The 26,120-nt window shown below is 50.8% G+C and overlaps 12 protein-coding genes across 12 annotated transcripts; 4 read left to right on the top strand and 8 right to left on the bottom strand.

The window, feature by feature from the left end:
* Positions 1–79: 79 nt before the first annotated feature.
* ALT_6136 (F-box domain protein) lies at positions 80–1,801 on the bottom strand (the record flags this gene model as incomplete). Its single annotated transcript, XM_033555607.2, has 2 exons — positions 80–1,406; positions 1,482–1,801. The coding sequence occupies 2 exons, from the start codon at positions 1,799–1,801 to the stop codon at positions 80–82; spliced, it is 1,647 nt and encodes a 548-aa protein (XP_033411498.2).
* A 1,614-nt stretch (positions 1,802–3,415) lies between these two features.
* Positions 3,416–5,796, top strand: ALT_6135 (GFA family protein; the record flags this gene model as incomplete). Its single annotated transcript, XM_033555609.2, has 8 exons — positions 3,416–3,653; positions 3,721–3,973; positions 4,033–4,130; positions 4,368–4,423; positions 4,693–4,784; positions 4,854–5,249; positions 5,303–5,630; positions 5,686–5,796. 8 exons carry the CDS (start codon positions 3,416–3,418, stop codon positions 5,794–5,796), a joined length of 1,572 nt encoding a protein of 523 aa, XP_033411500.2.
* Positions 5,797–6,261: 465 nt separating this feature from the next.
* On the top strand, positions 6,262–6,753 carry ALT_6134 (YjbQ family protein; the record flags this gene model as incomplete). Its single annotated transcript, XM_033555610.1, has 2 exons — positions 6,262–6,537; positions 6,595–6,753. 2 exons carry the CDS (start codon positions 6,262–6,264, stop codon positions 6,751–6,753), a joined length of 435 nt encoding a protein of 144 aa, XP_033411501.1.
* Positions 6,754–7,106: 353 nt separating this feature from the next.
* Positions 7,107–7,877, bottom strand: ALT_6133 (zinc-finger domain-containing protein; the record flags this gene model as incomplete). The annotated part of the gene is made up of 3 exons (XM_033555611.1): positions 7,107–7,235; positions 7,289–7,456; positions 7,530–7,877. 3 exons carry the CDS (start codon positions 7,875–7,877, stop codon positions 7,107–7,109), a joined length of 645 nt encoding a protein of 214 aa, XP_033411502.1.
* Positions 7,878–8,233: 356 nt separating this feature from the next.
* ALT_6132 (uncharacterized protein) lies at positions 8,234–8,994 on the top strand (the record flags this gene model as incomplete). Its single annotated transcript, XM_033555612.1, has 3 exons — positions 8,234–8,302; positions 8,368–8,760; positions 8,818–8,994. The coding sequence occupies 3 exons, from the start codon at positions 8,234–8,236 to the stop codon at positions 8,992–8,994; spliced, it is 639 nt and encodes a 212-aa protein (XP_033411503.1).
* A 1,175-nt stretch (positions 8,995–10,169) lies between these two features.
* Positions 10,170–10,988, bottom strand: ALT_6131 (putative dephospho-CoA kinase; the record flags this gene model as incomplete). Its single annotated transcript, XM_033555613.2, has 1 exon — positions 10,170–10,988. The coding sequence occupies one exon, from the start codon at positions 10,986–10,988 to the stop codon at positions 10,170–10,172; it is 819 nt and encodes a 272-aa protein (XP_033411504.1).
* A 765-nt stretch (positions 10,989–11,753) lies between these two features.
* On the bottom strand, positions 11,754–12,921 carry ALT_6130 (DUF3431 domain-containing protein; the record flags this gene model as incomplete). Its single annotated transcript, XM_033555614.2, has 3 exons — positions 11,754–11,962; positions 12,033–12,475; positions 12,539–12,921. The coding sequence occupies 3 exons, from the start codon at positions 12,919–12,921 to the stop codon at positions 11,754–11,756; spliced, it is 1,035 nt and encodes a 344-aa protein (XP_033411505.2).
* Positions 12,922–13,482: 561 nt separating this feature from the next.
* Positions 13,483–14,533, bottom strand: ALT_6129 (lipase family protein; the record flags this gene model as incomplete). Its single annotated transcript, XM_033555615.1, has 4 exons — positions 13,483–13,782; positions 13,839–14,175; positions 14,226–14,391; positions 14,446–14,533. The coding sequence occupies 4 exons, from the start codon at positions 14,531–14,533 to the stop codon at positions 13,483–13,485; spliced, it is 891 nt and encodes a 296-aa protein (XP_033411506.1).
* A 1,493-nt stretch (positions 14,534–16,026) lies between these two features.
* ALT_6128 (cleavage and polyadenylation specificity factor subunit 5) lies at positions 16,027–17,136 on the bottom strand (the record flags this gene model as incomplete). The annotated part of the gene is made up of 4 exons (XM_033555616.2): positions 16,027–16,322; positions 16,392–16,639; positions 16,743–16,994; positions 17,096–17,136. 4 exons carry the CDS (start codon positions 17,134–17,136, stop codon positions 16,027–16,029), a joined length of 837 nt encoding a protein of 278 aa, XP_033411507.2.
* A 568-nt stretch (positions 17,137–17,704) lies between these two features.
* ALT_6127 (aldo/keto reductase family protein) lies at positions 17,705–18,725 on the bottom strand (the record flags this gene model as incomplete). Its single annotated transcript, XM_033555617.1, has 2 exons — positions 17,705–18,370; positions 18,429–18,725. The coding sequence occupies 2 exons, from the start codon at positions 18,723–18,725 to the stop codon at positions 17,705–17,707; spliced, it is 963 nt and encodes a 320-aa protein (XP_033411508.1).
* Positions 18,726–19,688: 963 nt separating this feature from the next.
* On the bottom strand, positions 19,689–23,152 carry ALT_6126 (A-factor-processing enzyme; the record flags this gene model as incomplete). The annotated part of the gene is made up of 2 exons (XM_033555618.2): positions 19,689–22,841; positions 22,922–23,152. The coding sequence occupies 2 exons, from the start codon at positions 23,150–23,152 to the stop codon at positions 19,689–19,691; spliced, it is 3,384 nt and encodes a 1,127-aa protein (XP_033411509.2).
* Positions 23,153–24,787: 1,635 nt separating this feature from the next.
* ALT_6125 (putative proline racemase) lies at positions 24,788–26,002 on the top strand (the record flags this gene model as incomplete). The annotated part of the gene is made up of 1 exon (XM_033555619.1): positions 24,788–26,002. One exon carries the CDS (start codon positions 24,788–24,790, stop codon positions 26,000–26,002), a length of 1,215 nt encoding a protein of 404 aa, XP_033411510.1.
* Between the last annotated feature and the right edge of the window lie 118 nt (positions 26,003–26,120).

Genomic DNA, 26,120 nt, shown 5'->3' with positions numbered 1-26,120 from the left:
TATCATTATGCCATTATTCCGTTTTGGTCATATATCACTTATATCACATGCGCACGTCCCCTTGGAATGATCAGCAGAATCACCGCCACAAATCTTGCCGACTTTGACGCCGCCAGCCTCCACTACTCTTCGGGCGATCCTCATCGACGGGTACGGCGAGAAATCCGCCGAATCCATTTCCGACGAGGACACTCTTCCTTGCGTCTCCTCCCCAGGATCGACTCAATTGTGCGTCATGGAAGCTCACCGGCCGTGTCGTGCTCTCCCGCCGGCCGCGCGTCTGAGGCGGCTCGTACGGAGTAAAGTTCCATTCAAGTTCGTCCAATCCCTTGCTGTACACATTGAGGGGCTGCGAGAGACCGCCAGCAGGGATTTGCGGGCCGTTTTCACCACCTCCGAAGATCCGAGGTGGAGGTGCAAGTAGCAGCGCTTCTGGGAAGCTGGCGTCGCGAACATACAGATCGCGTAAAGCTGGAAGACAATTTGACATTAAAGAAGAGATCAGGTAGGTATAGTATGAGGCTGCAATAGGTGGTAGACCATAAGACGTGTTCGAAGAAGTGATCTCATAGTGCAGCATGTTGAGCGACGTGGACGCCAGGGGCGGCACCTGTTCAGTGGGAAAGGATCGGGACACTTCTTGAATGAAGAAAAGCCCTTGCAGACATGGCGCTGATGCTAGAATTTGATACAGAGTGGATGGAAGAACTCCGGTGGCCGACAAAGTCAGATAATGCAATGATTTGCGATTCACAGGAAGGGAGAAGAACGCGGCAAGCCCGCTTGCCGTGACCTTCGGGGTATCTCGAAGTGTAAGCCGTTGGACGGCGGGGAATGGAGGCAGTGATTGAGAATGTCTAAAAGCGGAATCATCAAGCCAAGGGAGGTCTTCCAACGTCAATTCACGCAGCTGGGGGAAAGCGCCCAGACCAAAACGAAGAATGTTGGGCTCGATTTGCAGTCGCGACAACTCCAAGATTTCCAAGTTCATCCACAAGCGGGACCCAGGCAACTGCGAAAAGCTTCCTTCGGAGCCATGGCGATAGGCCATGCGGCGTATATCGGGACAACGGGCCATGAGCTCTTGCTTCAGGGCAAGACATGTCGGGTCATCGCTGTATAGGCCAGCCGGCAAGTCCACGTATCGGAGGTTGGGGCACACCGAGATCGTTCGGGCAATGCCCGCCTTATTTGCTTCACGCGTCATGTACGGCATTCGCAGAGACAAGACCATGTTTCCCAGCTCATCCGAGTTTCGCACTGAGCGCATGAATAATTCCAACCGGGCCTGGGGTGCATCAATGGGGTCGCCATTGCGGTCAAAGAAGGAACGGCGCTTTCGCCTGGCTGCCAGTTGGACTTCAAGTTCGCAGTAGTGGACGGCGTCGATGCGGACATGGGAGTACCTGTGTATTGGGATTCAAATGAGCAACGAGATCAAACGACACGGAACAAGAGTAGACCAGAGCGGAGAAACTTACAATACACTTCGAGCAGCCGGATACCACCGCTTGCACACCACAGCACAGTGTGCTAGGTCGCGCATGTCACAGAGCATGCAGCCATCCTCGGTCATGGACTCCTCCGAAGTCGCATAGCTGCTGTCCGCTGCATGGGGACAAACAAAAGCAAAGATTCGCGCCAGAACCGGAGGAGGAAGAATCTTGGTGAAATCTCGCCTTAACGAGGGAACTGGGGGGACACTATGATCGGGAGAGATGCGGAGATGTTCATAGCTGGCCGCATTCCCCGCACGGCTGTGGCTCTTGGAACGCCGTCTGAGTCGATTAAACAAACCCATAATGATTATGATATTATTGCTAGAGGCGTTTTGCGGAGTGGGAGAAAGACGACATTGATAAGGATTGTTGGGTTAGAGAATCACCAAGGGGGCTGAAATTTGAAGAGTGATCAACTGGAAATTAAATAAAGATGAAGGAGGGGGAGGACCGGAGGATCATCAAAACTAAAGGATAAGCGAGGCTGCGAGACAGTCGGTTATGATTGGGACATGCACTTGTCTTAGTGAGTTGGATTATCGGACGACCTTGGAGGATTGGACAGTTGGAAAGCAGAGAGATAGATAGCCCTTTCTGATGTCTTTATCCGTCGAAATTCGGGTTCATTTTTCCATTGAGTTTCGACCACGGAGTAGACAACGGCAGACGGAAAGTAAGTTCGTCTTTTTTGACGGCTGGAGGTGTGATAATGTGATTGGGACCAAGAACGATGGACACGCGCTGGAGGCTTCTTTGTCGCTGGTCTTGGCTATTTGGCTGGTCTTGAATGGAGGAATGAAGGATTCTGATATTCCCCTTTGGGCTTGTCTATTTATATCGGTCCTATCAACGAGGTCACTATCCTAACAGTACATTTGCCGCGCATGAGTATTTCAACGTCCTTGTCGATTAACAGCTGTCAAATTGTTTGACATGTACAGGGATATCCAGCAGCTCTTTCAAAGTTTTGATCCGACATTCAAAAGTGATGCCGATTGCCAAGCTAGGAGCTTTGTACGAAACGCGGGCGGGTGTTTCAAGTTGGCAGTCAGAACTGGCCGATCAGACTTAAACCAGTGGGGTTGTAAATGAACGACGTTTCAGCCTTTGAACCGTTCCTTTCGAAGTAGCCAGTCATAGTCTATATTATCCAAGTTAATCCAGAACCTTTTTTTGGGTCAATTAATAATCAGACAACATAACTGGGCTGGGGATCAGTGCAGCATTTTGAGAGCACGTGAGCAACGACAGGGGTCTAGATAATCGTACACTACGAGGTATTCTCGCGAAAGTGTTGAAAGGTGGCAGGAGTCCCGTTATTAAAACAATCTTGATCGATATCACTAATTAGTTAGTTTTGGCTGCTACGCTAGCCATCGACTTTAACTCCGATGCTCACGTGGCCTGATCGTCACCAGTTGGCCGGACTCGCTCGTATGAGGTCAGATTGGGTTTGAAATCTGCAGGAAATCAAGAAACTTTCATTCGATTCTGGGGAAGCTTGATGATAAGGTTATGTCTATATCCATGGAAGTCCCTGATATATTCAGCCGTCAATCAGGGAAGTCAAGGCATGTATGTCCAGTATCAATTTGCCTGACATCGTCATGATGTCATTCAATCATGATTGAATACATTCAAGAATGCCATGAAGGACCTGATTGTCCATGGTATATAAGCCGGTCCAAGAGAGTCGCATCGAACAGATTGAACATTGTCCTCTCTGGAAAACATTCATCTTCATGCTTTGCACAAGGTTCGCAACCGCTCGTTGTGCTACCAATTGGTCATTCTCGACTGCAATTCGTTCAGTTAAGCATCAACAGACAATCAAGCGGGTTTACCTGACCAAAACTGCTCGGACTGCATCACAGTATCGTTTCCAGGTCAGGCCATTTTCAAAAATAACAGAAGATATGCCAGCGAAGGGATCGTCAATCCCCAAACCCAATGTTTCCAATGCGTCATCTGAGCGCCCTATGGAGAATGAGGAATGGAAACAACGTCCTCCGTATCTGATTCAACCCCCCGAGGAGTTCGGTCCGGTGAAGTGGCGAGCCAAATGCCAGTGTGGTCAGGTCACCTATAAGATTAGTCGAGAAAAGCCGCTCAAGGCCAAGTACTGTCATTGTCGAGGTTGCCAAGTCATGCATGGTGAGTAGTCCATGGCATATAGTCCACACAACGTCCAAGACATTGAGAGACACTGACCTATTTGCAGGAGCTCCTTTCCAATGGGCTGCAATTTTCCACAAGTCTGATTTGACATTCGACAAGGGAGCCCACGGTCTCTCATTCTATTCTTCCGCTCACAGCACGAGAGAATATGAGGTTCCAACAAAAGTATCATGTTCATTCTGTCGGACTCCCATCATGGATGAAGGACGAAATGTATGCCTCATTTTCCCAGAAGCCATTGTCGCCGGTGATTCGGACGAGGAGCGCCAGAAGTGGAGGGAGGCTTTCGCACCTGAGTATGTCATCACTTCTCAACGATTGCCATCACAAATTCCTGGCTAACTTTATCACGCAGTTGTCATATTTTCTACGACAAACGTTGCATAGAAATCTTAGATGGCAAAACTAAGTGGTCAGGGATGGATGAAGAGAGTGATCTCGTGGACGACTATGGTAATAAGAAATCAGAATGAGCATATATAGTACATATTTCAATCTATATGTTGGATCTACTCATAAATTTTTTTGAATGATATCTTCAAGATTATTCATGTCTGTTTCTATACATCCATTCCCGCGGTCTGCCTATACTGGAGTGCGGAAGCCAATGAACGCCATCAACGAGAGCATGTTCCTCTAGCAACATAATCTAATTACCGATTTATGCTAGTGTAAACCTAGCTGTCACAGTTTCACTCGGGGCCCTGGACCGCATTGGGAAACTCGTCCTAGAAAATGGCCCCAAGGTGAGCTTGTGATCGACACTATCACTGATTATTCGGCTTCGGCTTCTCACTTGAGACAACCATGCATGATGAGCCGTTCTGATTGCCTTCAGCTGCCATCCATCAGCCAATCTCGTCACTTGGTTCTTGGTAAGCTTCTCATTAAAGTAACTAATTTCTTCACAGTATTGGCACCTTGGAATGTAACGCGAGCCGTTCAATCTAGGGGCATCAACAGAATGTTACCTTCTCTTATGAGCTCTAGTTCACACTGGGATCTGTCCCTTTAGACGTTCATCTGCGGGGATTTAAGAGATGAGATTTCCTCTGCACAGATTGGATTTGATGTATACTCCTCATCCTGGGCAGCAACTGTGAACGGGTACTAAGAATTGTAACCTACCATGTGGTCAAAACTTCATTTCGTCAGTCTTGCTGCACTGTCAGCCAGGTTGGCAGCAGCAGTCACCCAAATCACAGACAATGAGATGAGCAATCTTCTGAGTCAAGGAGGCGTCGAGCTTGCAGACCGTTACGCCCCGCTGTGGTTTTTCGGTCAAGCCCAGAACCAGCCTCCATGCTATCCTACATGGGCCTTTGGGGGCTCTCCCACTTCGCCTGATACCTACGATGACGCTCACAAAACACCGGCCGCGCCACAGTGTGACTATCCCAATGTCGGATGCAAGTGCCGCAACCCTGGCGTGGGGATCGGTAACCGGGGACCGGCGTTCCCAATATACTTCACCTACAAGAGGTGTAGTGACACTGAAGTGCGGGTGGTGTATAACCTGTTCTATGAGAAGGATGGTGCTGAGGTCGTCGGTATCGAAACTGGTCATGATTAGTGAGTATATTGAACTCTCCAAACGACCAATCCGAGGAGCTAATAGGGTCTAGTGACTGGGAGAGAGTGATCATCATCCACTCGAGAGACGCAAACAACATGTGGGCGCCATCCCGTGCCCTTCTCTCTGCGCACAGTGGCTACCATGACCTTGCATGGGGAGATATCCAGAACACGCTTACCACCGACGAGATCAATGCCGGGGACGCCAAAAATCCCAATGGTGTGCAGAATAACGACCATCCAAAGGTCTATGTTGCTTGGTCCAAGCACGCTCACTTTGATGACCGCAATACCGGCTGGAATGATCCCATCAGCCAGTCAACGGATAACGCGTTCCGCAGCGATGACTGGTGGTATTATGTTGACAAGAGCTATTATGTGAGTTCTTCGTCTGTTTCTTTATGACAAGTTCGGAGTTGTTGACAAGCACCAGATTCTGTCGGACGATACCACAGCTGCTGGCAAAGCTCTCGGGTCTGCGAACTGGGGCGATGCAACTAGTAACCCTCCTTCTGTGCATGCAAGTGTGTGCTCTGCGCCATGATAGTAAATGATTCTGTATGAGGTTGGCAATTAGGTCGAATTGATCAAGAGTCCTACTTCATCTGTGCGCAGCCAGTCTTTGGGGGCTATATATACAATAATGCATCATCGCCATAAAGTGCGAGTTGTGCAATCACCATTGACAATAGCTGTGTGAGGGACCGACCCCGTAGTATGACTTTGCCGAATGACGTCGATGCCCAAACCAGCGAGATCCCCACCGTCGCAACTCGCAACTCAACAGTTGACTCCAGCAGACATTTTATAAAGCGACTGTACAAACTCATACTTCAAACGTAGCTCAATTGGCTCCGAACCAATCAATCATTGAATCCCTCGTTATCAATTCCAATCTACCACCCATTCGCGCTCCAAAGAACCCCGCAACACCATCCCACCAACCAAAAATCCATCACCTAACAGCATCAACCACCAGCTCCAACCTCAACTTCAAACGCGAAGCAAAATGTCCTGGTTCCAAAAAACCTTCACCCTGCCCCCTCGCTCCCGCGGCTCCTACCTTATAACCGACGAAGTCCTCTCCCAACTCCCCGAAATCCGCAACTACAAAGTCGGCATGCTCAACCTGTTTGTCCAGCACACCAGCTGCGCGCTCTCGCTGAACGAGAACTGGGACGAGGATGTGCGCGCCGATATGAGCGATGCGCTGGACCGAATTGCGCCGGCGGATCGGAAGGGGAATCTCTATCGGCATTCGGCTGAGGGGGAGGATGATATGCCGGTATGTTTTTCTTTCCTTTCGGTTGTGAATTGAGTTGCGGTGGCTGATATTGGGCAGGCTCATATCAAGTCCGCTCTTGTTGGGGCGTCGGTTAATATTCCCATCACGAACGGGAGGTTGGCGACGGGTACGTGGCAGGGGATTTGGTATTTGGAGTTTCGGACGAGTCGGCACACGCGCAAGGTTGTTGCGACGATTCAGGGTGAGAAGGCATGACTTGATGGAGGGGTGAACAGTACCTGGGGGCGTCTGTGATTGTCTTTGAGCGGATGGTGACAACTACGAAAGTCACTAAATTTATTAGTGGATGTAGATGCATGGGCGCTACGATAGCTGTGGAAATGACTTGTTGATAGTATATGAATGCTTGGTGTATATATCATAGCCGCAGATAAACCAAGCGGTATGATCCAGTCTTATGCCCATCGCCCTAAACGGAAGAACAAGTCGGATCTAGAAGAAGTGAATCTAGCAGTTCATTGATCTGGTACAAATCTGTACATGAGCCCGGCAGGGCTAAAGAATATCAAAACAATTCATCAACGCCAACAATGAAAATAACCGTTCTTCTACCGCTGCTCGAATGCACCTTCGGTAACACGTTGCGTCTCGTTCACTTCAGTGGCCTCACCGGTGGGTTCGAGCGGGTAGCTGGTAGCGGGGAGAGACTTGAGGTATGCACGGTGCTGCTCGTGGGCCTATAGATCATTTGTCAGCGTGTCCATGCTCCAAATCCAGAGGAAAAACTTACGAAAGGAAGACCGCAGTAGCCGCAGGTAGCAATCTCGGGCTTGTCAGTGTTGATGAAGATACGGGGGTGACCCAATGGGCCGCCGCCTCCGTCACAGCTGACGATTCTCTTGTTGGTCCAGCGCACGGGCTGCTTGTGGATAAGTTCGATGGCGGCCATGGGTTGAGGCTAAGGGATCCATGTTAGATATATTTCATGCGTCCACGTTCCAATGAGTTCCTGCAGAAAGTCCGTTACACACCTGAAGCTCCATGATGGTCTGCTCAAAACGAGGACCGGTCATAGCCTTTTCCCGAGGCTGCTGGCTAGCGGCCCATGTAGTGGCACGGTTGGGGGCCTGAAGCTGGCGGTTACGCTCGCCGGCCTCGGGCTCCTCGCGCATGGGAGCATCCCATACACCCTGTGAGTCGGTAGGGGTGGCATTGGTGGCAGAGACATTGGGCTTGGGAGTTCGCGGGGTCGGGTCGTTGGCTTGCATGTGGTTCTCTGACAGGCGAGGCACGGTTGTTGTGTAGCTGGCCCGCGCAACGAAGCGGGGAGTCCATGCCGTGGAAAAGGCCGCGACGCGGCTTCGAGCACAGGACAGCATGCTGGGCAATTGAGGTCCCTGGTGGCACAAAGGAAAGGTGTGTATTGGGCGGCGGAGGGCGGAGGTTGTAGTCGGGATGAAGGGTGAGGTTTGCGGGAGCTCGCGCGGCCGCTTGTCTGACCAATGGGAGCCGCCCCTGCGGCTGTTACGGCGAAATTCTGCCGCTCGCGATGAAATAATTTCTTGCCTGTTTCGGTCACTGTTTTAATGTGGTCGTTGTTTCTGTTTGAGAAGGCCTCACTCGTCAAGCCAAGTTTAGGAATTGAACCAAGTACTACCTGCTCAAGGGTTTGATTCAGATTCACGACTTCTTTGTATATGTTATTTGCGTCCTCTTCCATTCAGAAAGCGTCATCATGCCTCCATCTACATCCTCTGGCTCTAAGCCAGAAAAAACCATGTCGTCGCGTTTACTAACTATGAAGGTGCGCCAAAAAATCAATATCCTCTACAAATTGTCCCTCGGTTAGACTGACCAAGTATTGTACAGTTCATGCAACGAGCTGCTGCCACCGCTGCAAGCAAAGAAACACCGCAGACTTCCTCCGCCGCAGAATCCACCACTTCAACACCGAAGCGACCAAGGCTTTCCAGTGAGGGCATATCGCAAAGTCCCGGTGCAACACCATCGTCAGATTTAGAAGCTATCTCGGCCGCTCTCGCGGCTGAGGAAGAAAAGCGAAGGGAAGCCATCGCGAGGCAAGCTGCAGATGCTGGCGAAACTGAATGGGTGCTCGACTATTCTGGAGCGGAAGATACGGGCAATGAGTATGCAGCACAACCTCTTGTTATTGCTGCGGACTCTCTGGACGCGGACGACGATGATCTGGCCTACGGTGGTCGACAGGCGTATGGAAATTTCAAACGCAAGAACAAAGTCGAGGTTTGTGATTGTCTTCGTTCTACTACGATTATATATAACTAACAGTGCTATCCACAGCATTCCGATGCTAGCGCAGATCCGACGGATCCCGAACACATTAATTCCATGATCAACAAGGCGAAACAAGAAGCCAGACAGAGACCTGTGAAATTGTCTCAGCTATCAAGTATTTCTGGAGGCCGTCATAGCTTTGGTGGGGGTGACAAATCGCAGAAGAAGCGGAAGCATAAATAAATTGATCCCTCGACGACTGCTTATCAGCTCAACTAGGCATGCTCGGTGCTCAGGGGTGTGCTAATCGTGGCCAAACGATGCCGAACCCTGGCTTTCTGTCTAAATTGCCAATTGCCATGTGTTCAGGAAACAGCTCCCTGGCTATGATGTGAGGCCCGCGTTTTCCACCTGGTTCACTCGTTCTGGGTCGGACTTCTTGAAGATGATGGGTACATCTTCAAAGCCGAATGAATACTCGTGGACTTGACCAATAGACCCGAATCTTCGAGTCCTCGGGAGCAGTGAAAGGAAGGGAACGAAATCCGATTTCGGTTCGCACATTTTCCAGCAATGTTGGCATGATTTCCACAAAATGCGCCGATCTTGCGTCGTACGGAGAGCACCTTGTGAAATTCTCCAAGGCATCACACGGACGAGACTGCAATGGCGAATGAGCCTTATCTGAGATTGACGCCTGCTTTCCTCGGGTTAATGTTGTCTATGCCCATAACAGCGATCACCTTACTTGAGCAGCGGGACCTTTAGGGTCACCAGTCGAATGAAATCCTCTTCGATAGGTTGGAAATAACGCTGCGACGTGCATATCTCCGTCGACGGACTGTTTGGAATCAATGCCCAAGGGACGCACGCCCTTTGGCAAAATTGAGCGTGCCTTGTCAACATGAGACGTCACTCGAACCACGCGAGATTGCTCCGTCTCAGAGGATTCCATGCGACTAAAACAAGGGCAAGGCATTTTCTGTGGGACTACCTCTTGCGTCTCAAATCCAATTGAACTATAGGAGTGTGAAGGCAGCGACGGGTACCATGATGATCTTATAAATTACCAGCACTTTGTGGTGCAAATTAGTTTGGTTCGAGTTGCTATGTTCCTACAAGAGGCCAGCATGATGGCTTGATGCACCTCAACATGATCTGTTGTTTGCCAAAGCAAACACAGGGGCAGATTCAGAGAGTTCAGCTCATGTCGAACCGATCTTGGCCTCCTAAGAGAGCCCTGTCCAAACACCCAGCAAGTGTCTGATTCCTCGAAACATTCGTTTGCTCAATCCAAGCTATTTATATTACAGAGTCTATAGTTCCCTCTAGAACGCGGCACAGATCCCTGGGGCTTGCTTTTAGTCCCGCAGTCGTTTACAAATCAATACCTCTGTAGACTAGCCCATCGCTTCAAATCATAGCTTGGCCTTCTCTTCCCTCTCTTTCTTCTGCCAGCTCTTTTGCGTAGCGAAATTCACTGCCAGATTCCAAGCCGCGACGCCTACTCCCAACGGCGGTGCCAGCAACAGAACCCACGCCCACCACTTCGGGCTCGATGCCTTAATCGTCTCCATCGCCTTGCTGACCTCCCTCTCCAGGTCTGCCTTATCCCCATCGTTCCACACAATAACCCCCCTCGCCGACCCCGTCCCCCGAAACTCCGCCTTCTCAACTTTCCCACGCACATCCCCCTGACTCCTCACCCGATTCTCCGCATCCTCAGCCGACAAATGCGGATCCCGCGCGCGCAGCCGCGCCATCTGCACCGCCGGATCCCTCACGCCCACAACCACCACCGTCCCACAGATCAAGTCCATCCCGCTCTCAAACAACAGCGGCACGTCAAGCACAACGGCCCAGTGGCCGCGCACATAGTAGTACATCAGCGCCTTGTAGATCTCCCACCGTACCGCGGGGTGCACGATCTTGTTGAGGATCATGCGGTCGCGCTTGCGCTCTTCGCTGGTTCCGAAGACGCGCCGGCCGAGGGCCGGGCGGTTCAGTGGTCGTTGTGAGCTTGTGGCATCGCTGTCTGAGGAAGGGAGGAGGAGGTCGGGCGTGCTGGGGCCGAAGTAGTTGACTATTGCTTTGTAGGCTGGTGTGCCTGGTTCGACTACCTGGCGGGCGAGAAGGTCGGCGTCGATTATGGGGAGGGAGTATGGGGGTGATGAGAGGAGGGCTGAGACAGTGGATTTGCCGGTTGCGATGGAGCCCGTTAAGCCGATTATGAGCATTGTGTGTTTGTGTTTGATTGTTCCGGTGGACAGAGGGGGAGTTGTGCTCTGCGGCGGCGAGGCGGGTTGATGCGGAATCAATCTATTGTCTATGGAACTGACTGGAGTTCGTGAGTTGTTGAATAAGTTGACTATGTAGATCGTCAGGATGTCGTTGTTGTGAATGATGACGTTGAATGTTTACGGAGGTAGAGTTGGAGGTGATTTCGGGATGCGGGGACTCCCGTCAGCCTCGGCCGAAGTATGTCTCGGATAGAGAAGCTGCTAGCTATCACGTTTACAATCGTGAAGAGTAGGAAAACTCCACCAATATTGAGTTACCGTGTATACGTCTTTCATAGAGTAAATAGGTATCATCGAGAGGATATTACAAAACTATCGTCACTTTTCGTGAGGCCGCACAGGTTCGTCCAGAACAGCCATGTGGCTGGGTGTTGAAGGGGAGATCGTGACACCACACTTCTCAGCTCCATCGTATCTGTGACGACAAATCCAGCCCATGAAGACGATGTACCGGAGCGGGGCCATGTCAATTAAGTCCCCCTAGAAGCTCGAGGACGTTCCATTGGTTGACCTAGACTGGCACGTCCATTTTGAACCAGCTTGCAGTACAACCAGAATGAACCAAAGTCAGGCTCTTGCTCTCAGGCAATGCAGGCGCTTCTTAGCCGCCAGTCATGGCAGTACGGCGAAGTCTGCTTCTCAAGAGCACAGGTACTCGACGCAGGTCCGGAGCTAACTGAGATTGCAGTAGCAAATCTAAGCTTAGGTCTCTGGAAGGCCTGTACTGGGATCTTGCTGCTGGCCCTTCCAACCAATGTACGGCCAACCCTGTGGAAGAGTTGAATACGGCGGCAGCACATAGCGCCCAGCGCATTCCCTCTCATTCGGACATGTCAAATCGCATAAACCGAACACCTTGCAATAGCATTCTTCCGCCGTGGGGCAGTGCACTGGTCCCTGGCCAAAGATCACTGATGGCTGTTAGCACCGCATTGCTCTTCAAAGACACTGTGACGCAGGGGCCGGGGGTCGGAAACATACTATGCCACGAGTACTCCATAATCCGTCCACTTAGGTCATCCTTGAGGGGCGTCTCCGACAACCACTTCCTGAACCGCACATAGTCACTCTTGGGCCGTTGGCGGACCTTCCAGCTTGTGACTCCAAACTGCGCGCAGCATGATACTCCAACCTCGTCCGGTACATCAGCACCAGGAAACAGCTCCATGAAGCCGTTCTTGAAATACTCCCCCGCATGCACGTCGTCACGGTGCGTATCGGTGTGCGGGTGGATCTCCGCCGGACATCCGAGAGTCCACGCACAGCGCAGATTGACATAGCCTTGCTTTTGGAGATAAGGCACTTGGAAACGACGGAGCATGGGAACTCCATCGTAGTAGGGATCGTCGTTGTGCCATTGAAAGCGCTGCGAGTGGATGAAAAGCATCACGTCCGGCAGACGGTCATAATTATCAATTATGTATCTATCCTCTGCAATCAGTACTAGCCTCCGCGCAAAGGATAACAAACCAGAGCAAACCACATACGTCAAATATACCATAGACTCCCGTCCTTTGTTCTGCGCCACGGTCAACTCCGCATTCTTATCGTCGACCACGTAGACGCTCTTATGCCAGTCCGGGAAATTCTCGAACAACCATGAGGTATTATCGCTCTTCATGCTTGCGACCACCATATCTCTCTCGATTCTCTTGGTGTCGTGCGACGGGGATGCCTGCCCCGAACGCGAGTCCCGGTTCGCCGCTTCATCGTGTACCGGATGATGAGCCGAGACCGCTGACTCTCGGTCCGTGGAGCTTTTTGCAAAGAAGAGAAAATATAGAGCGTAGATGATGACAATTGTGAAGAAGATCGCCTTTTCCTTATTGCGACGGCGCGGGCTCTGGACTCCGCCGCCGAAGAACAGCATGGTTGTAGACGCAGGTGAAAACCCGAGAGTGGGGGCTTTAAAGCAATTCCGCTATTACTGATGAGAGAAAAGTATCAGCAGCATGGAGCAGCGACCATCGCGGCGTGTTGAACAGATGTTGAAAATGCGCAGAGTCGGCTCTCTGGCGGAGTGGCACAGGGTTGTAAGGGTGGATTCAATTGCGTAAAGACGTTCGAAAGGATTGCGCGCTACTGGTCGTTAATCATGGCAGAATTAATATTATATTCAAGCAAATGAGCATTTAGTAAGTATGCACTCCGTCGAGCCAGCTTCCACCAGCCGATGATCAGATCAAGTGGATGAAGCTGGGGATAAACTCCAGGTGTCCAAGTCCAAACCAAACAAACTTCCCCCAGAACCACACCTGTCCACTATGTGGAGCCAGAGATGTGTACAGTTTATTCCTACCAACTGACATAAACCCCAGTATAGAAATGGTTGCTTTGCAGGAAATAAGTCATCAATTCATTCCTCGTTCATGAGTCCAAGCCTAAGCTATGTTGGCCCTTTTATATATCCAAAAGCTGTTATATACTGCGATTATTGACAACCATCAATATGGCCGATATACCAGTTATGGGCCTCAATGCTGGTAGAATCCTCTCCCGCATTTCCACCACTTGAGTCGATTCCCTGGACGACCGTGACATCAGACGCCGTGACAGGAGCGTCGTCACCGCTCGTGATCCAGTACTCTGGGCTGATGTGGCTGAAGCCAAAGACTCGGGGCGGGAGTCTGGGGACAATATCGTTTGTGTGTGTGACACGGTAGTTGGAACCCTGTCCGGTGATGAATGTTGCCAAGGCCTTGTTTCCAACACGGGGGGATCCGTAACCATACTTCACAATCAATTAGTCCCATTACGCCCTTACCTGATTGACAAGGGATGACTTACCAGCTGAACAGGAATCCCAGCTTTCCGCAACGTAGCAGCCCCCAGTGTTGCAAGGGCAGCGCCGAAGCTATGTCCAGTAAAGACAACGGTATAGCCACTGTAAGTTGCAAGGGCAGAGTTGAGCTCGGTCGTTAGTGCATTGGCAACGACTTCCCAGGACTTCCAGAATCCCCCGTGTACCGCGCATCCGCTGCAGACATCACTGAGACTGTCCAGACCAAAGTCCAGGTTCGCCACCCAGGTGTCTATCGTGCGACTTCCTCTGAAAGAGACCACAAGTAGCTTGTTGGTGGTGTCTGCAACCAAGAAGCCTGCCACGTCTCCATACGCGGAGTCACTATCAACTCTGTTAGATATGCGAGCTACTCATGCATGGGATCGACCTACTCGTAGAACTCCGAAAGGGTCTTAGTGTTGGCGGCCTCAACCAGCGGACAGTTTCCAGAAGAGCACGTCAACTTGGTACCCGTGGAATTGATGTTGTTGGTACAATAAGAGGCAGCAGAGTATTGCGCAAACAATGACAGGTTTTGCAGCACCGACGAGGACACAGCTACTTGGTAGTTAGCACCACACATAATCCAATCGTAAAAAGCGTGGGACATACCTCGCTCCGCCAACCTTGCTGGCGCGGCAGCACCCAGCGCAGCGAATGCCGCAACAGCCAGCGTACAGACAGACTTAAACTGGACCATGATGCCTAGTCTATACTCAAGACAACCCTTTCAGAGAAAACGCAGGCAGACTCTGCGCGATAAGCCCCCAGAAGACGACACGAGACCTGGATCCTCATCCTCAGCGGTCTGCAGGAATGCGGAGAATTTATACCCAGCCAAAGCCCCCATAGCGACTCAATAGTCGCACTCTCCACTCTCCAATGTTCATCCCGCCTTGCTCGTCAGCTGAGGGCATTTCTCGCGAGCAATCCAGGGCGGGGTAGATAGGCCCAGTCAGCCGTCAACCAACCGGCCTCATTGTAAACAAGGCCCAACGCTCCTCTGCGGCCAAGCTGACACATTCCGGGCGATTTCCCCATTCCTCGCTGACTCGAACAGGATGTTGGCCCGTCGCCAGCCATGAAAAAAAAGAAAAGTACTGGATACTACTCCGTATGCCAGGGTGCTAAAGTAGCGTGTGATGCTCCCCACCAATCCCGGGATAATCCCCGCAGTCTGCAGAAGCCCCAGACGTTCCGAAGACTAGAAAGGTGTGAAGAACGGGAAGATCAGTAAGCCAGGCTTGACGACGTGGGGCTGATTGGTCTAATTGTTGTTTTCCAAGGAATATAGTTCATCGGTGGCCGGACTCCGGCAAGAGGAATCAATCATAGACTCCATTCCTGGCTCTCTAGCGGTGACAAGTGATGAGAAAAGATGGCTGGCGGCTAGCAAGAAATGGCTCACGCCAAGTTCCGGGCCAAGTCATCCTACCCGGTGGTATTGAGGAATCACGCTGGCGGTGTGGATGGTCCATAGCAACTGAATGGTGGAAGATTCCTCGTTGCTTGTGTTTGCTGCAGGGGAAGGGCCAACCATATGGATTGTCTTAGATTGTCTTATACGAGGTGTCGTCACAAAGCATGCATGGCGCAGGCTGAGTCGTGCTGTCTAAAGTATATAGCGTCGGCATATGAATTCCAGCAGTCCTCATGACCATGTACGAGCGGTGGAGCACATGAAGCCGAGACTCGAGGAAATTGACTTGCCGCGCGTATGCGATGCAACAGTACCTATGCCGTCCAACCTTGACCACTATGTAGTGAGGCACTTTCCACGTGGTGCTAGAACGTACGAGGCGACTTGGCCGAAGCTACTCGGGGTCTCATCCAGCTTTGGATACCAGCACCTATAATTCACTGACAAACCTGATTTTGACTTCTAAAGGATACCCTCAAAATCCATCAATTGATGCTCGAAATGCAAATTATCCATAATACCCAGGGAAGGAAGAAGCAGGAATAAACAAGGCATACATTCGCTCCGTAGAACGCCGACCATGTACAGTAAGAAATCATATCTATCTTTGATGGCAAAGCTAGATGGGAGTTACTAGGCGGGGTAGTATCAATGCTGTGATCCAATTAGTTTCTACACTTGATGGGCAAAAGACAAATGGAGCCAGAAAGATATCATGCCGACATACCGGATCATTCACTGGATTGCAGGACCCTTGAAGGCCTTTAATGCTATCACTGCGCGTTCTCCCCTCCATTCTCCCCACCTTCAGTGTAGTCCGTCATACCGGCGTCCTGCCCGTCGTTGGTTTCGCCTGCGAGAACCTTGGTCCGCGGGATCTGTTGCTCGGGCAGAGGCGCCCCCGGTGTGGCTGCGACAACATTGTCGTTCTCATCGACGAACTCAAAGTTATAGCGGGATAGCAGATGGGGAATGGCTGAGAGTTGCGGGCCGTAACGCGCCGTATTGTCGTACAGCTCGAATAACGGCACGGCGAGCAGCTTCATGTTCTTCGGGACCGAGAGGACCTCTATCATGTTGCGGTTGGTTAGAACTCTCCTAAAGAGTCGGAAAGACCTAGTGAAACGCGCAAACTTACTCTTCTTAGGGAGCTGAATGAAGTACAACTTCTTACACTCCTTAGGCCGCGTTACGTGTCCCGGGAGAAAAGGATACATAAAGGTCTCGAAATTCGGCCGCCACCACTGCGCAAGCGTATCGCCAATCTCCCAGTCTTCATTGACGCCTTCACCTGAGAATTGGGATCCCACGGGCGCCAGACGCTCGTTCAGTCGCTTCTTGAATCCTTCAACCTCGTCATCCTCGAAGTGAAGGTAGTCACCTGGTCTTTAGCACGCGGAGCATTAGTTTGAGTTCGTTCGCTGAGTTTGGGTAAGAGGTTCGGGTTGGCTCGCGAGACTAGTCCAGCTCGAAACCTAGCACGACGTACAACTTGAAGAATGCGTTTGCGATCTGCAGCATCAGAACATGAGGGTGGTTGTGCTCGTGGCAGACAAGGACACCCTCGCAGGTCCGTCGCATGCCATGTTTCTCGTAGTGTTCCTCCAGACGCTTTAAACGAGCTAGGACTGAGGGATCCTCTTCGGGTTGTGTCTCCTTGGTGCCGAATGTGTAATTAGAAAGGGGGTATAAACGGATAGTCTTGGGTTGCTGTGCGGAGAAGTCTTTGGGAATGATAGGTCTGATAGGAGTCATACAATCAGTATAAATAACGAGCGCAAAAGGAAGACAGGCAATAGAACCCCAAGGTGTAAAGAGGGCAGGGTCCAAGCCAGAACTCACGGATGAGAGCTTTGCATCGACGTTGCTGTAGTCGTTGACATTCTGAATGAGGTATATTCTAATAGAATCCAAACTTGTTTTCTGTGGTCCAGAGGCAAGAAGTTCCTTGGAATTGGAGGTGTTTATATGTAGCTTGCTTGTCGCATGTCGAAGCTCTGTTATGTCGCAGATCGGAGCTGCCCCGCGAAAACGTTCGGCCGGATTCCGGGTGTTGCTTAGGTGTAACGACGTGACAACAGATTTCGATGTCGACCACTGAACCAGATTTGCCCTTGGTATATTTCAAGAGATGCCTTTTATATCGAGGGATGTCCGCGAGATTGGCAGCTATCCTGTCACTTCTAACAAACGGCGCTGTAGAGGATCAAAGATGATATGATGATATTGACGAATCAGGAAAGACACTATGCTACAGGACAGTCTTACGAATATGGGTTGGATTGAATCATTCCATTCAAGGTTTTCTATTACTAGAGCATGCTAGTCCAGCCTCCAGTGTACAGTATGGATCCTTCCCAAGAGAAGAAGAAAGAGATACATAGTATAGTAAGTGCAAAGAGTCAATAGAATCGAGGGGTTGCAAGTCAACTATTCGCCCGCCTGCCATCATCACGCATTAAAGTTGTCGAAGATAGCCACATCCTTGATCTTCTCCCAGATAGCATCGATCCGCTTCACGGCATTTGCGCTCAGAGGACCCCTCTGAATCGCCGCGACCGTCTCCTCAAACTGACTGATCTTAGACGCTCCGACTATGACCGCATCCCCTAGATCCTCGCGAATATGCGAATGGAAGAAGATCCACCGATAGGCCAGCTCCGCCTTGGTGACTCCCTCCGACGCCGCAATCTCAGCCCAGTCATCCAGCGCCTCCAGCATTGCAGGCTTATTGTACAGCTTATGATAGATCTGACCAAATACGCTGTTTGGATCCCAGCGTCCCTCGCCGCCAGCGACGAGCTGCTCTTTCGTCTTAGTCAGGAAGCCACCGGCAATGGGGCTGTACGCATAGAAGCGGATGTTGTTTTCCCGCAGGACGGGCAGTAACTCCGTCTCGGTGCGGCGGGCTACAGCGTTGTAGTTGCCCTGGTAGACGGAAGGGAGGACATAGCCCTTCTCCTTGGCGATGCGGACAACTTCCTGCACCTCGTCCGGGCGGAAATTTGACAGGCCGAAGTGTCTGAATTTCCCTGCCTTGTGGAGCTCGTTGATGCCCGCGAGGGTCTCCTCAAGCGGGGTCTGGCGATCCGGCGCGTGAATATAGTACACGTTCACCTATGATCATGGTGAGTCCGTGCAATGGAAGTCAGATGAGACATGGAAGAGAGCTTACACTATCCGCGTCCAACTTTTTCAGACTCTCGTTCCCGATTTTGATCACATTGTCTTTGGTAGCGTTTCCGGGGACAAAGCCACCACCGAACTTGGTGTCAATGACGAAGCGCTTCGCGGCTTTGGTTTGTCCCAGCAGTTCCTCGCTTGCGCCGTAGATCTGTGCCGTGTCGATAGTCTTAACGTTGTTCCGTTCTAGGACTTGAAGGAACTCTTCCACCTTCTCCGGAGTGGACCACTCAGGTGTAGTACCAAGTGTACCACCGCCAAAGATTATCTGGGCGTGAGATTTGGCCATTGTGTATTACGGTCAGAGGAATGCCTGAATTAAAAAAGAAGAAGCTGTTGATGTTACTGGATTGAATCTATATGGAAAAGGTCAGTCTGCTTAGTATTTATACATCGCTCGATGGCCAGAGCTGGTTGATAGTTTGGACGTTATCCAAGAGTAAAGTCCGTTGATCAAGCGTTATCTCCATACATCAAGAGCCTGAATCGTCAATTTGACTACAAGAGATGAAGCCATTGTACACGAAACAACCAATCGTAGTGGTTTGGAACGGAAGAAGGTGATAGAAATAATCAATAATACAGAAATACGAGAGGTAATCGGATTTGAAATCAACCTTGAATACGACTCCGCCAATCACCGCACGATCTGCGCCTCTACGGGGTCCATCTATTTTTACCTAAATGCTTAGGATAAGCTGCAGTACGTACTACTGATTATAAGGTGGCGACGTAGGTACCTTGCCTATACGATGGACCCAATCAACGTCCTTGATACTTCGAGCAGCTTCTTACATCCGAATTCCGAGTTGTATATGGACTCATTATTGATCAATTTGACATCATCACTAGCTGATTAATTTGCTTCTGTACTGCTTGCTAGCCGTATGATCTTGATTTGTAATGAAGGACCGACATAGAAGCATCCAGAAGAACTCTCCGTGGGTGGCAGATAGGTCAGGGGGGCGGTCGAGGTCGATCAAGCCCTGCTACTGGGAGAGCATGGGAAGTTACAATTAGGATACGCTAACCCAAATCTCATGGGACTAACTTCACTTAGTCTAGCAATCTGAAATTGAATAGTATATTTCTGATACAGTTGCCCAACTCTTAGTTGCATCTATCAAACCTGGAAGCACCATGAACCCCCGAAATGCCGACCTCCAACCGTATGCGACATACCCAGCAAATGCTTCTAGGTTGAATTAAACCACATCTATGACAAACACCTGAGGATATACTTCCGCAGATATCAAAGCTTGGCGTCGAAATCCTCAAACTCGGAAATATCTGTGACCGCGATGGGTCCAGCGCTCATAACCATGCGTGCCTTGAACTCAGGCACGTTGGTAATGTAGGTCACCTTTCGATCAGTCTTGGACTTGCCAACACCATTAGTCACAGGCTTGGAATCCTTGTCGGTAGTTTCAATGCCAAGTTGCTTGGCATGCAGACCAATGTTCTGTCGCGCTTGCTCAAGCACCGGTGCTGTCTGCTGCTCTGATAAGCTCATCTCAGACAGCAAGAACTTCTTCAGAACGGCGAGAATCTGATCTGCGTCACTAGCAGAGAGATCAGCGCTCTCAAATACGGAGCTCAGGCGGCTCGTATCCACGGCAAAGCCAGCGCTCTCCACTTGCTTTCCAAGAAGTGACACCAGCCGTGAGAGCTGGTCTTTGCCTTCGACTTTGGCGTGCGCACCCCCTTGAGCATTAAGATAGATCGAAAGTTTACCGCGGGTGGGTGAGCGAGGGTCAATAAGCTGCTTATAGAAGTCCACAATATCAGCCTTAGTCAGACCCCTGACATTGGCCGCATCGCTTTCATTCTGTAAGAAATCGAAATATTCCGAGCCGATGTGACTCCAGAACCGCGATGTCTCGGAGCTCAGATTCTTCAGTTTCTCCAGTCTCTTGTTGATCACGCTTCGTTTGTGACCCTCGAAATCCTTCTCGGACATATTTTCCAATGTCTCTCCTGTCTGAATGAGGAAGTTATCGATACGCGACTCAAGATACTCGGCCGTACGCTCACTCTGGATAATGACTCGATAACCAATGGTCGTAGCGGAATAGCGTGCACCACTCCAAACAACGTATCCAAGCTGCTCCTTGCTTCGAAGTTGGTCAAAGGCGGGTTCATCTGTCATCTGCGCAAACAGCAGAAGCTTTGCTCGAAGCATGTCATCCGTGATACTTCCAACGTAAACATAATACTCAATGCAATGGTTGATATTGGCGGGGTCTCGGAGCGTGCGTTCATAGACATAATTGCTTCCAGGAGGGATGATAATGTTCCGCCTCACGTGCCATTGTGACTGGGGCAGAGGGCGGCTTTGCAGAATGTTTTCCACCAAGTCCGTCATCTTAAGGGCATCCTCCTTGTACAGGTTGCCATGCGCAAGGACCTCGATATGATTCTGGCTGAGTAGCTGCGGGAAGAAGTTCGAGATATCCTCCGGTTCGATATGCTCTAATTCAGCCGCGTATTGTTCGTTGATCCATGTCTTCTCAGAGGTCAGATATCTGGTATAATCACCGACCTGGTAGAACGGCTGTTGATACTCTGCATTGCGATATCCCCGAGACAAGCGTTCCTTTATGATGTGGAAGCGATTCGGATTAACAACCAAGTCGCGCATGCTCGTAAACACTTTTTCCAGCAGAACAGCCATCTTGTCGTTGTACCCTCCAACAGACACGTCCAATCCAAAGACACTGGCAGAGAGGTGATAGTCAAGCCCAGCCAGTTCAGCATCGTACGAGTATTCCACCAAAGCATCCTTGACAAGTTCACAATACAGCTTCGCCTTCACCAAGTTCGCAGGGGTGGCCCACGCCAGGGGGTTTCTGAGCGTAATATGAACGGTGCCTTTGGGTACCCAGAAACGGTCATCCTTCTTGAACCAGAGGCGCACATGGTCATCATGACGAATGAGTTTGGGCGTCTTTGCTGGCTCTGCTACTTCTTTCTTCTCCACTGAGAGTCTAGTTGGGACGAACTCGTTCTTGTGGGGCATATGAAGTTCAGACAGTCTAGTCTCTGGAGTGGTGTCCAAGGCTTTGCGGATATCGGCCATGAAGTCCTGGGGTATCTTGCCCACTTTGTACTCGGTACCGTACCACTTCTCCTTGGAGTCCCAGTCTCCTGGATACTCCTGAGAGACAACGATCAGCCGGAAGTTGTCAGGCCGAAGGTATGACAAAGCCTTCTTGATAAGGTCGGGGTCGAACTTGCGCAGGAGGGAACCACTGAGAAGCCATTCCCTGGGAAGGGGCTTCTGCATGACGCTGCTCAGTCGACTGGTGAATCGGCTGGCGGGGGATTTCTGTTTGAAGCGGAATTCAACCTCGGCTAAGTTCTTCATCTCATCGAAAACCCACTGCTGCGGCTCCCTTTCCTGCAGCATCGCAATATACTGGAAGACGACCTTGGCTACCTCTCGGTACTGCTGCAGTCCCTCTTTTGTCAATCGAATCGAGATGGTGAAAGCGGCTGCTCCGGGACAGATGGGCATGACGCCGGCAGACAAGCCGTTAGCCCATCCCTTCGCCTTGATATAGGCCAAAATGCTGCCAGGTCCTTCGTGGCCAATCAGGTGACTGATATACCGACTTGGCTGAGACTCGTAGAGGGTTTCCTCATCCATGAACGGGAAGTAGATGTCCAAGGAGCGGGTATCCATGACGGGCTTAGCGAAGATTTGAATGCCCAAATCCTCGTCCCTCCAGGGTTGAACATCGTCCCATCGATTCTGCGGCAAGTCCTTGTTCTCCACTTCGGAGAACAGCTCTTCGACCCATTTCTCAAGCTCATCCAAAGACTCTCGCCCGAGCACACATAATCTCATTCGGTTCGCTGAATAGTGCTTCTGGTAGAACTTAATAAATTCGCTGCGGACTTCTAAGCCGCGTTGCTGAGGGTCCTCCTTCAAGGTCTTGAGGTTACCGGTCGAGAAGTGGTGATAAGGGTGGGCGGGGTTGGACAATGATTTGTTCAACTGCATCAAACGCCATAAATCACTCTGGAGGTTCTTCTTGTTCTCCGAATCCACCGCCCGCAGCTCGCGATCCAGAGTAGACTCCAAAAAAAGGGGAGACACAAAGAACTGTGCGAAGCGATCGAGCGCTCCATACAGAGGGGACGGGGGCTCGGAAGGGTCTGACTCCGCTAACGCATGGGCGCCGTTGGTTGTTCCATTGGTTGTTCCGTTGGTCGTACCGTTAGTTGTGCCATTAGTTGCGCCATTTGTAGTGCCATTGAGCGTGCTGTTGGGCTGTCCATCCCCTGAGTCGGCCGTAGCAGAGACCTCAAAAAAATAATTCGTCTCCGTAGCTGCTGTGTATGCATTCGACGAGCCAGAATGTGAGGCAAGATATTGATTGTAGGCATTTTCTTTCGGAAACTATCAGGAGCGCGGCAAGGTTAGTCATTTGAACTTCATCAAACGAAACCTGATGTTCGACATGTTTATTTGCAACCTACCTTTTTCGTTCCCATGAAGAGCAAATGCTCTACAGCATGAGCCATTCCTGGCATATCATCTGCATCTGAAAAATTTCCCACATTGACATTGACGGATGCGCTAGCCTTGTCCGTTTCAGGATCATGGACTAAGAGCGCCTCCAATTTGTTGGCCAAGCGAATAACTCGATAGGAGCGATCATCGAGCTCTGGCTTTTCCAAATGCTCCGTAATGCGTTGGATGGAGCCCATGGTGACGGCTGCAGCTGAGAAAGGAGCGAAAGTAGACCGGGGAAGGGAGTGACGAGACCAACAGCGTGACAGCAGAGACTGAGGGCAATTCAAGCGACGACGTGGCGACGAGGAGAAATGAGGGGCAATCGCCGCAGAGGCGATAGAAGGCGCGAGTGAGAATGAGCGAAGATGACCAGGATTGAAATAGAGGAAACCTCGAGAGTTCCACAGGCGGAGAGATGGAGAGAACCTTGGAGGCATGCGATGCGCGAGGGTCGCCCAAGGGAAAAGCCGCTAGGCAAATTGCTGGCGGAGTTTAAACAGTGGCCCCGGAGCTAAGTACTGGACTATTGCGCGATTACGCAAGGACAAGATCTGGAGGAAGGAGGGACAGCACAGAGAAATTCATGAACGGAAAAAAAAGAGGCGATATGTACATGTAGTTATGGAAAGTAATTGAAATCGAAGAAATCAGACATCCGTAAGAAATAGAAAACGGAGAATAAATTTATGATGAAAATCACATATGCAGGTGATAAAATTCCAGGTTGATTAGGATGATGAGGGATGATGATGAGAGTTGACGCGAGACACAGCCCATTCAAGGAGGCGGTGAGGCATGATGCCTCGGGCAAGCAGGCGGTGAACCAGTTGTGAGCTCACTCCTCCGCCATCCTCAGGAATGTTGCATTGTTGATCATCAGGGGAGAGTGAAGGGTCTGAGACATATCTAGTCCACTGGAAGAATCAGTCGGCTTGGAATCATATGTGTGTTTCTGTGGACGCACTATGCCTCTCAATACACCTAACGTATGGCAGAAGATTTTCAGAACTATGCCAATAGGGGCTGGGGAATATAATATTGATAGCTGATGGTATAGTTTCTGTTATAAGAAAACATAGCCTTGGTTTATTCTGATAGTATACTGGACCTTTCTAACATATACATAAGTGGTTACCCTCTTACGAGGGCTATGTTTCCTTGCCTAAGGAAGCTGGAGATCCAGAGACCATACGTACACTCAGTCAAGGATTCCAGTTCTACAGTCGGTTATATGCTCATGTGCTTCCTATGAAAAACAATGTCTGAGAACAGAGATACAGAAATTATCTGTTTAGCATTGCTTGCTTAAACGTTACACACACACTTGGCTTATGCAACGCACCCGTACTCGCACGACCTCGGGTTTTATGCCTCCGATATACACAGGTAATTAGGCACGGATTAATGCATTACTTAGTGGGTGATCCTTAGGAGCACTAGAAGTATCATGGATACATATCTAAGATCTGATTAGCACAGGAGCTGTTTCTGAAACATGTTTCTCCAGGTTTGCATTTCTACAGTTGATATAGAGACCGGAGGCTGATCCCTGTATAGTCAATATGCTTATCTGAGCAAAGGGAATAAATGAGACTCAACACCAACCTAGGTTCCTAATCAAACTCACTCAAGGATAGATCCAAGGGCCCATTCAACGGTAACGGCTAGTGGCTCCTCAACATTGAGCACTTGTTAGGGTAGAATGCATAAATGCATACCCCACCTTGAACTGATGACTGCGGAGAACCTGCATCATCATGTACATCCTTCACCACAGAGTCTGAGTTCAAACATCACCCACTAGATAACAGTACCAGACCATCATCGCCATGGATATAGCGCAATCTCTCCAGGAGATGGGCTCCAACCAGCCCATCCGCTGCATCGACATGCACACCACCGGAGAGCCCACCCGCATCATCTACTCCGGCTTTCCAACCCTCTCCGGGACTCTTCTCGAGCAACGAGACCAGGCCAAACAACAGCACGACCACATCCGCAAACGACTGATGCTCGAACCCCGCGGCCACAACGGGATGTACGGCGCCATCATCCGCCCCGAGACCGAGCTTGTCTCTTCCGGAGCCGCCCACATCGGGGTCCTCTTCATCCACAACGAAGGGTTCTCGACCATGTGCGGACACGCGACAATCGCACTGGGTCGATTCCTCGTCGACACGCACGACTACTCTGTATTCCCGCGCCGCGAGGACCTCGTCTTCGAAGCAGACACGCAGACAGTCAGTCTGAACATCCACGCCCCCTGCGGCCTGGTGCAAGTGACGGTCCCCGTCACGGCAGATGGGGGAAAATCCGATCCCTCGCGGCCGGTGACGTTCCTATCCACGCCTGCGTTTGCAACACGCATTCAGATGGCTGTCCCCATCGCGCCAGCGATCCGATGGCCTGAGCTGAGGGGCAGAGACTTCATCGTGCTAGACGTCAGCTACGGCGGCGCATTCTACGCCATTGTCCAGGCGAGCGAGCTCGGCTTCAGCGGCGGTTTGCGGGATCTGGACCTCGATGCAATGACGCGCTGCATCCAGAAACTCAAACCGTATCTCATGGGCCTGCCGGAGGTTCAGGCTGCGGTTCGGCATCCCCACGATCAGCGCTTATCGTTCCTCTATTCGGTGATGGTTGTGGACTCCGCGCTTGGATTTCAGCCGGGTGGTGTGCAAGGCACTGAGACGGGTCTGTGCTATTTCGCAGAGAATCAGATCGACCGATCGCCGACGGGGTCGTGTGTGACGGCACGGATGGCGCTCGCTTATGCAAAGGGGGTAAGGTCTCTGGGTCAGCGCTGGGCGTACAACTCCTTGGTCTCGAACCATTTCGGGACAGGAGCTTTCGGCGCTGAGATTGTAGAGGAAGTGACTGTTGATGGACTAGATGGTGGGAGTCTCAATGCAGTCATTGTCCAGGTTGAAGGCCAAGCGTTCTATACCGGGGCGTCAGTGTTTGTGGTGGAGTATGAGGATAGAATATCGCCAAGCGGGTTTACAATGGAGAAGGTTGCCCTTGGCCCGAGTGTGAATGTTTAGAATGTTAAACGTACGGGATAGATATACAGAATCTTCCCACCTGCAACGGGGACGTCTAGGATTTCCTTCAGATAGGGCACACATAGTAACCTTCTGATGTACCTTCTCCCCTTCATAG

Source organism: Aspergillus lentulus (assembly GCF_001445615.1).
Source record: "Aspergillus lentulus DNA, contig: Alt12, strain: IFM 54703, whole genome shotgun sequence".
In the NCBI taxonomy this organism is placed as follows: domain Eukaryota; kingdom Fungi; phylum Ascomycota; class Eurotiomycetes; order Eurotiales; family Aspergillaceae; genus Aspergillus; species Aspergillus lentulus.
This window is presented reverse-complemented; position numbering and strand designations above follow the sequence as displayed.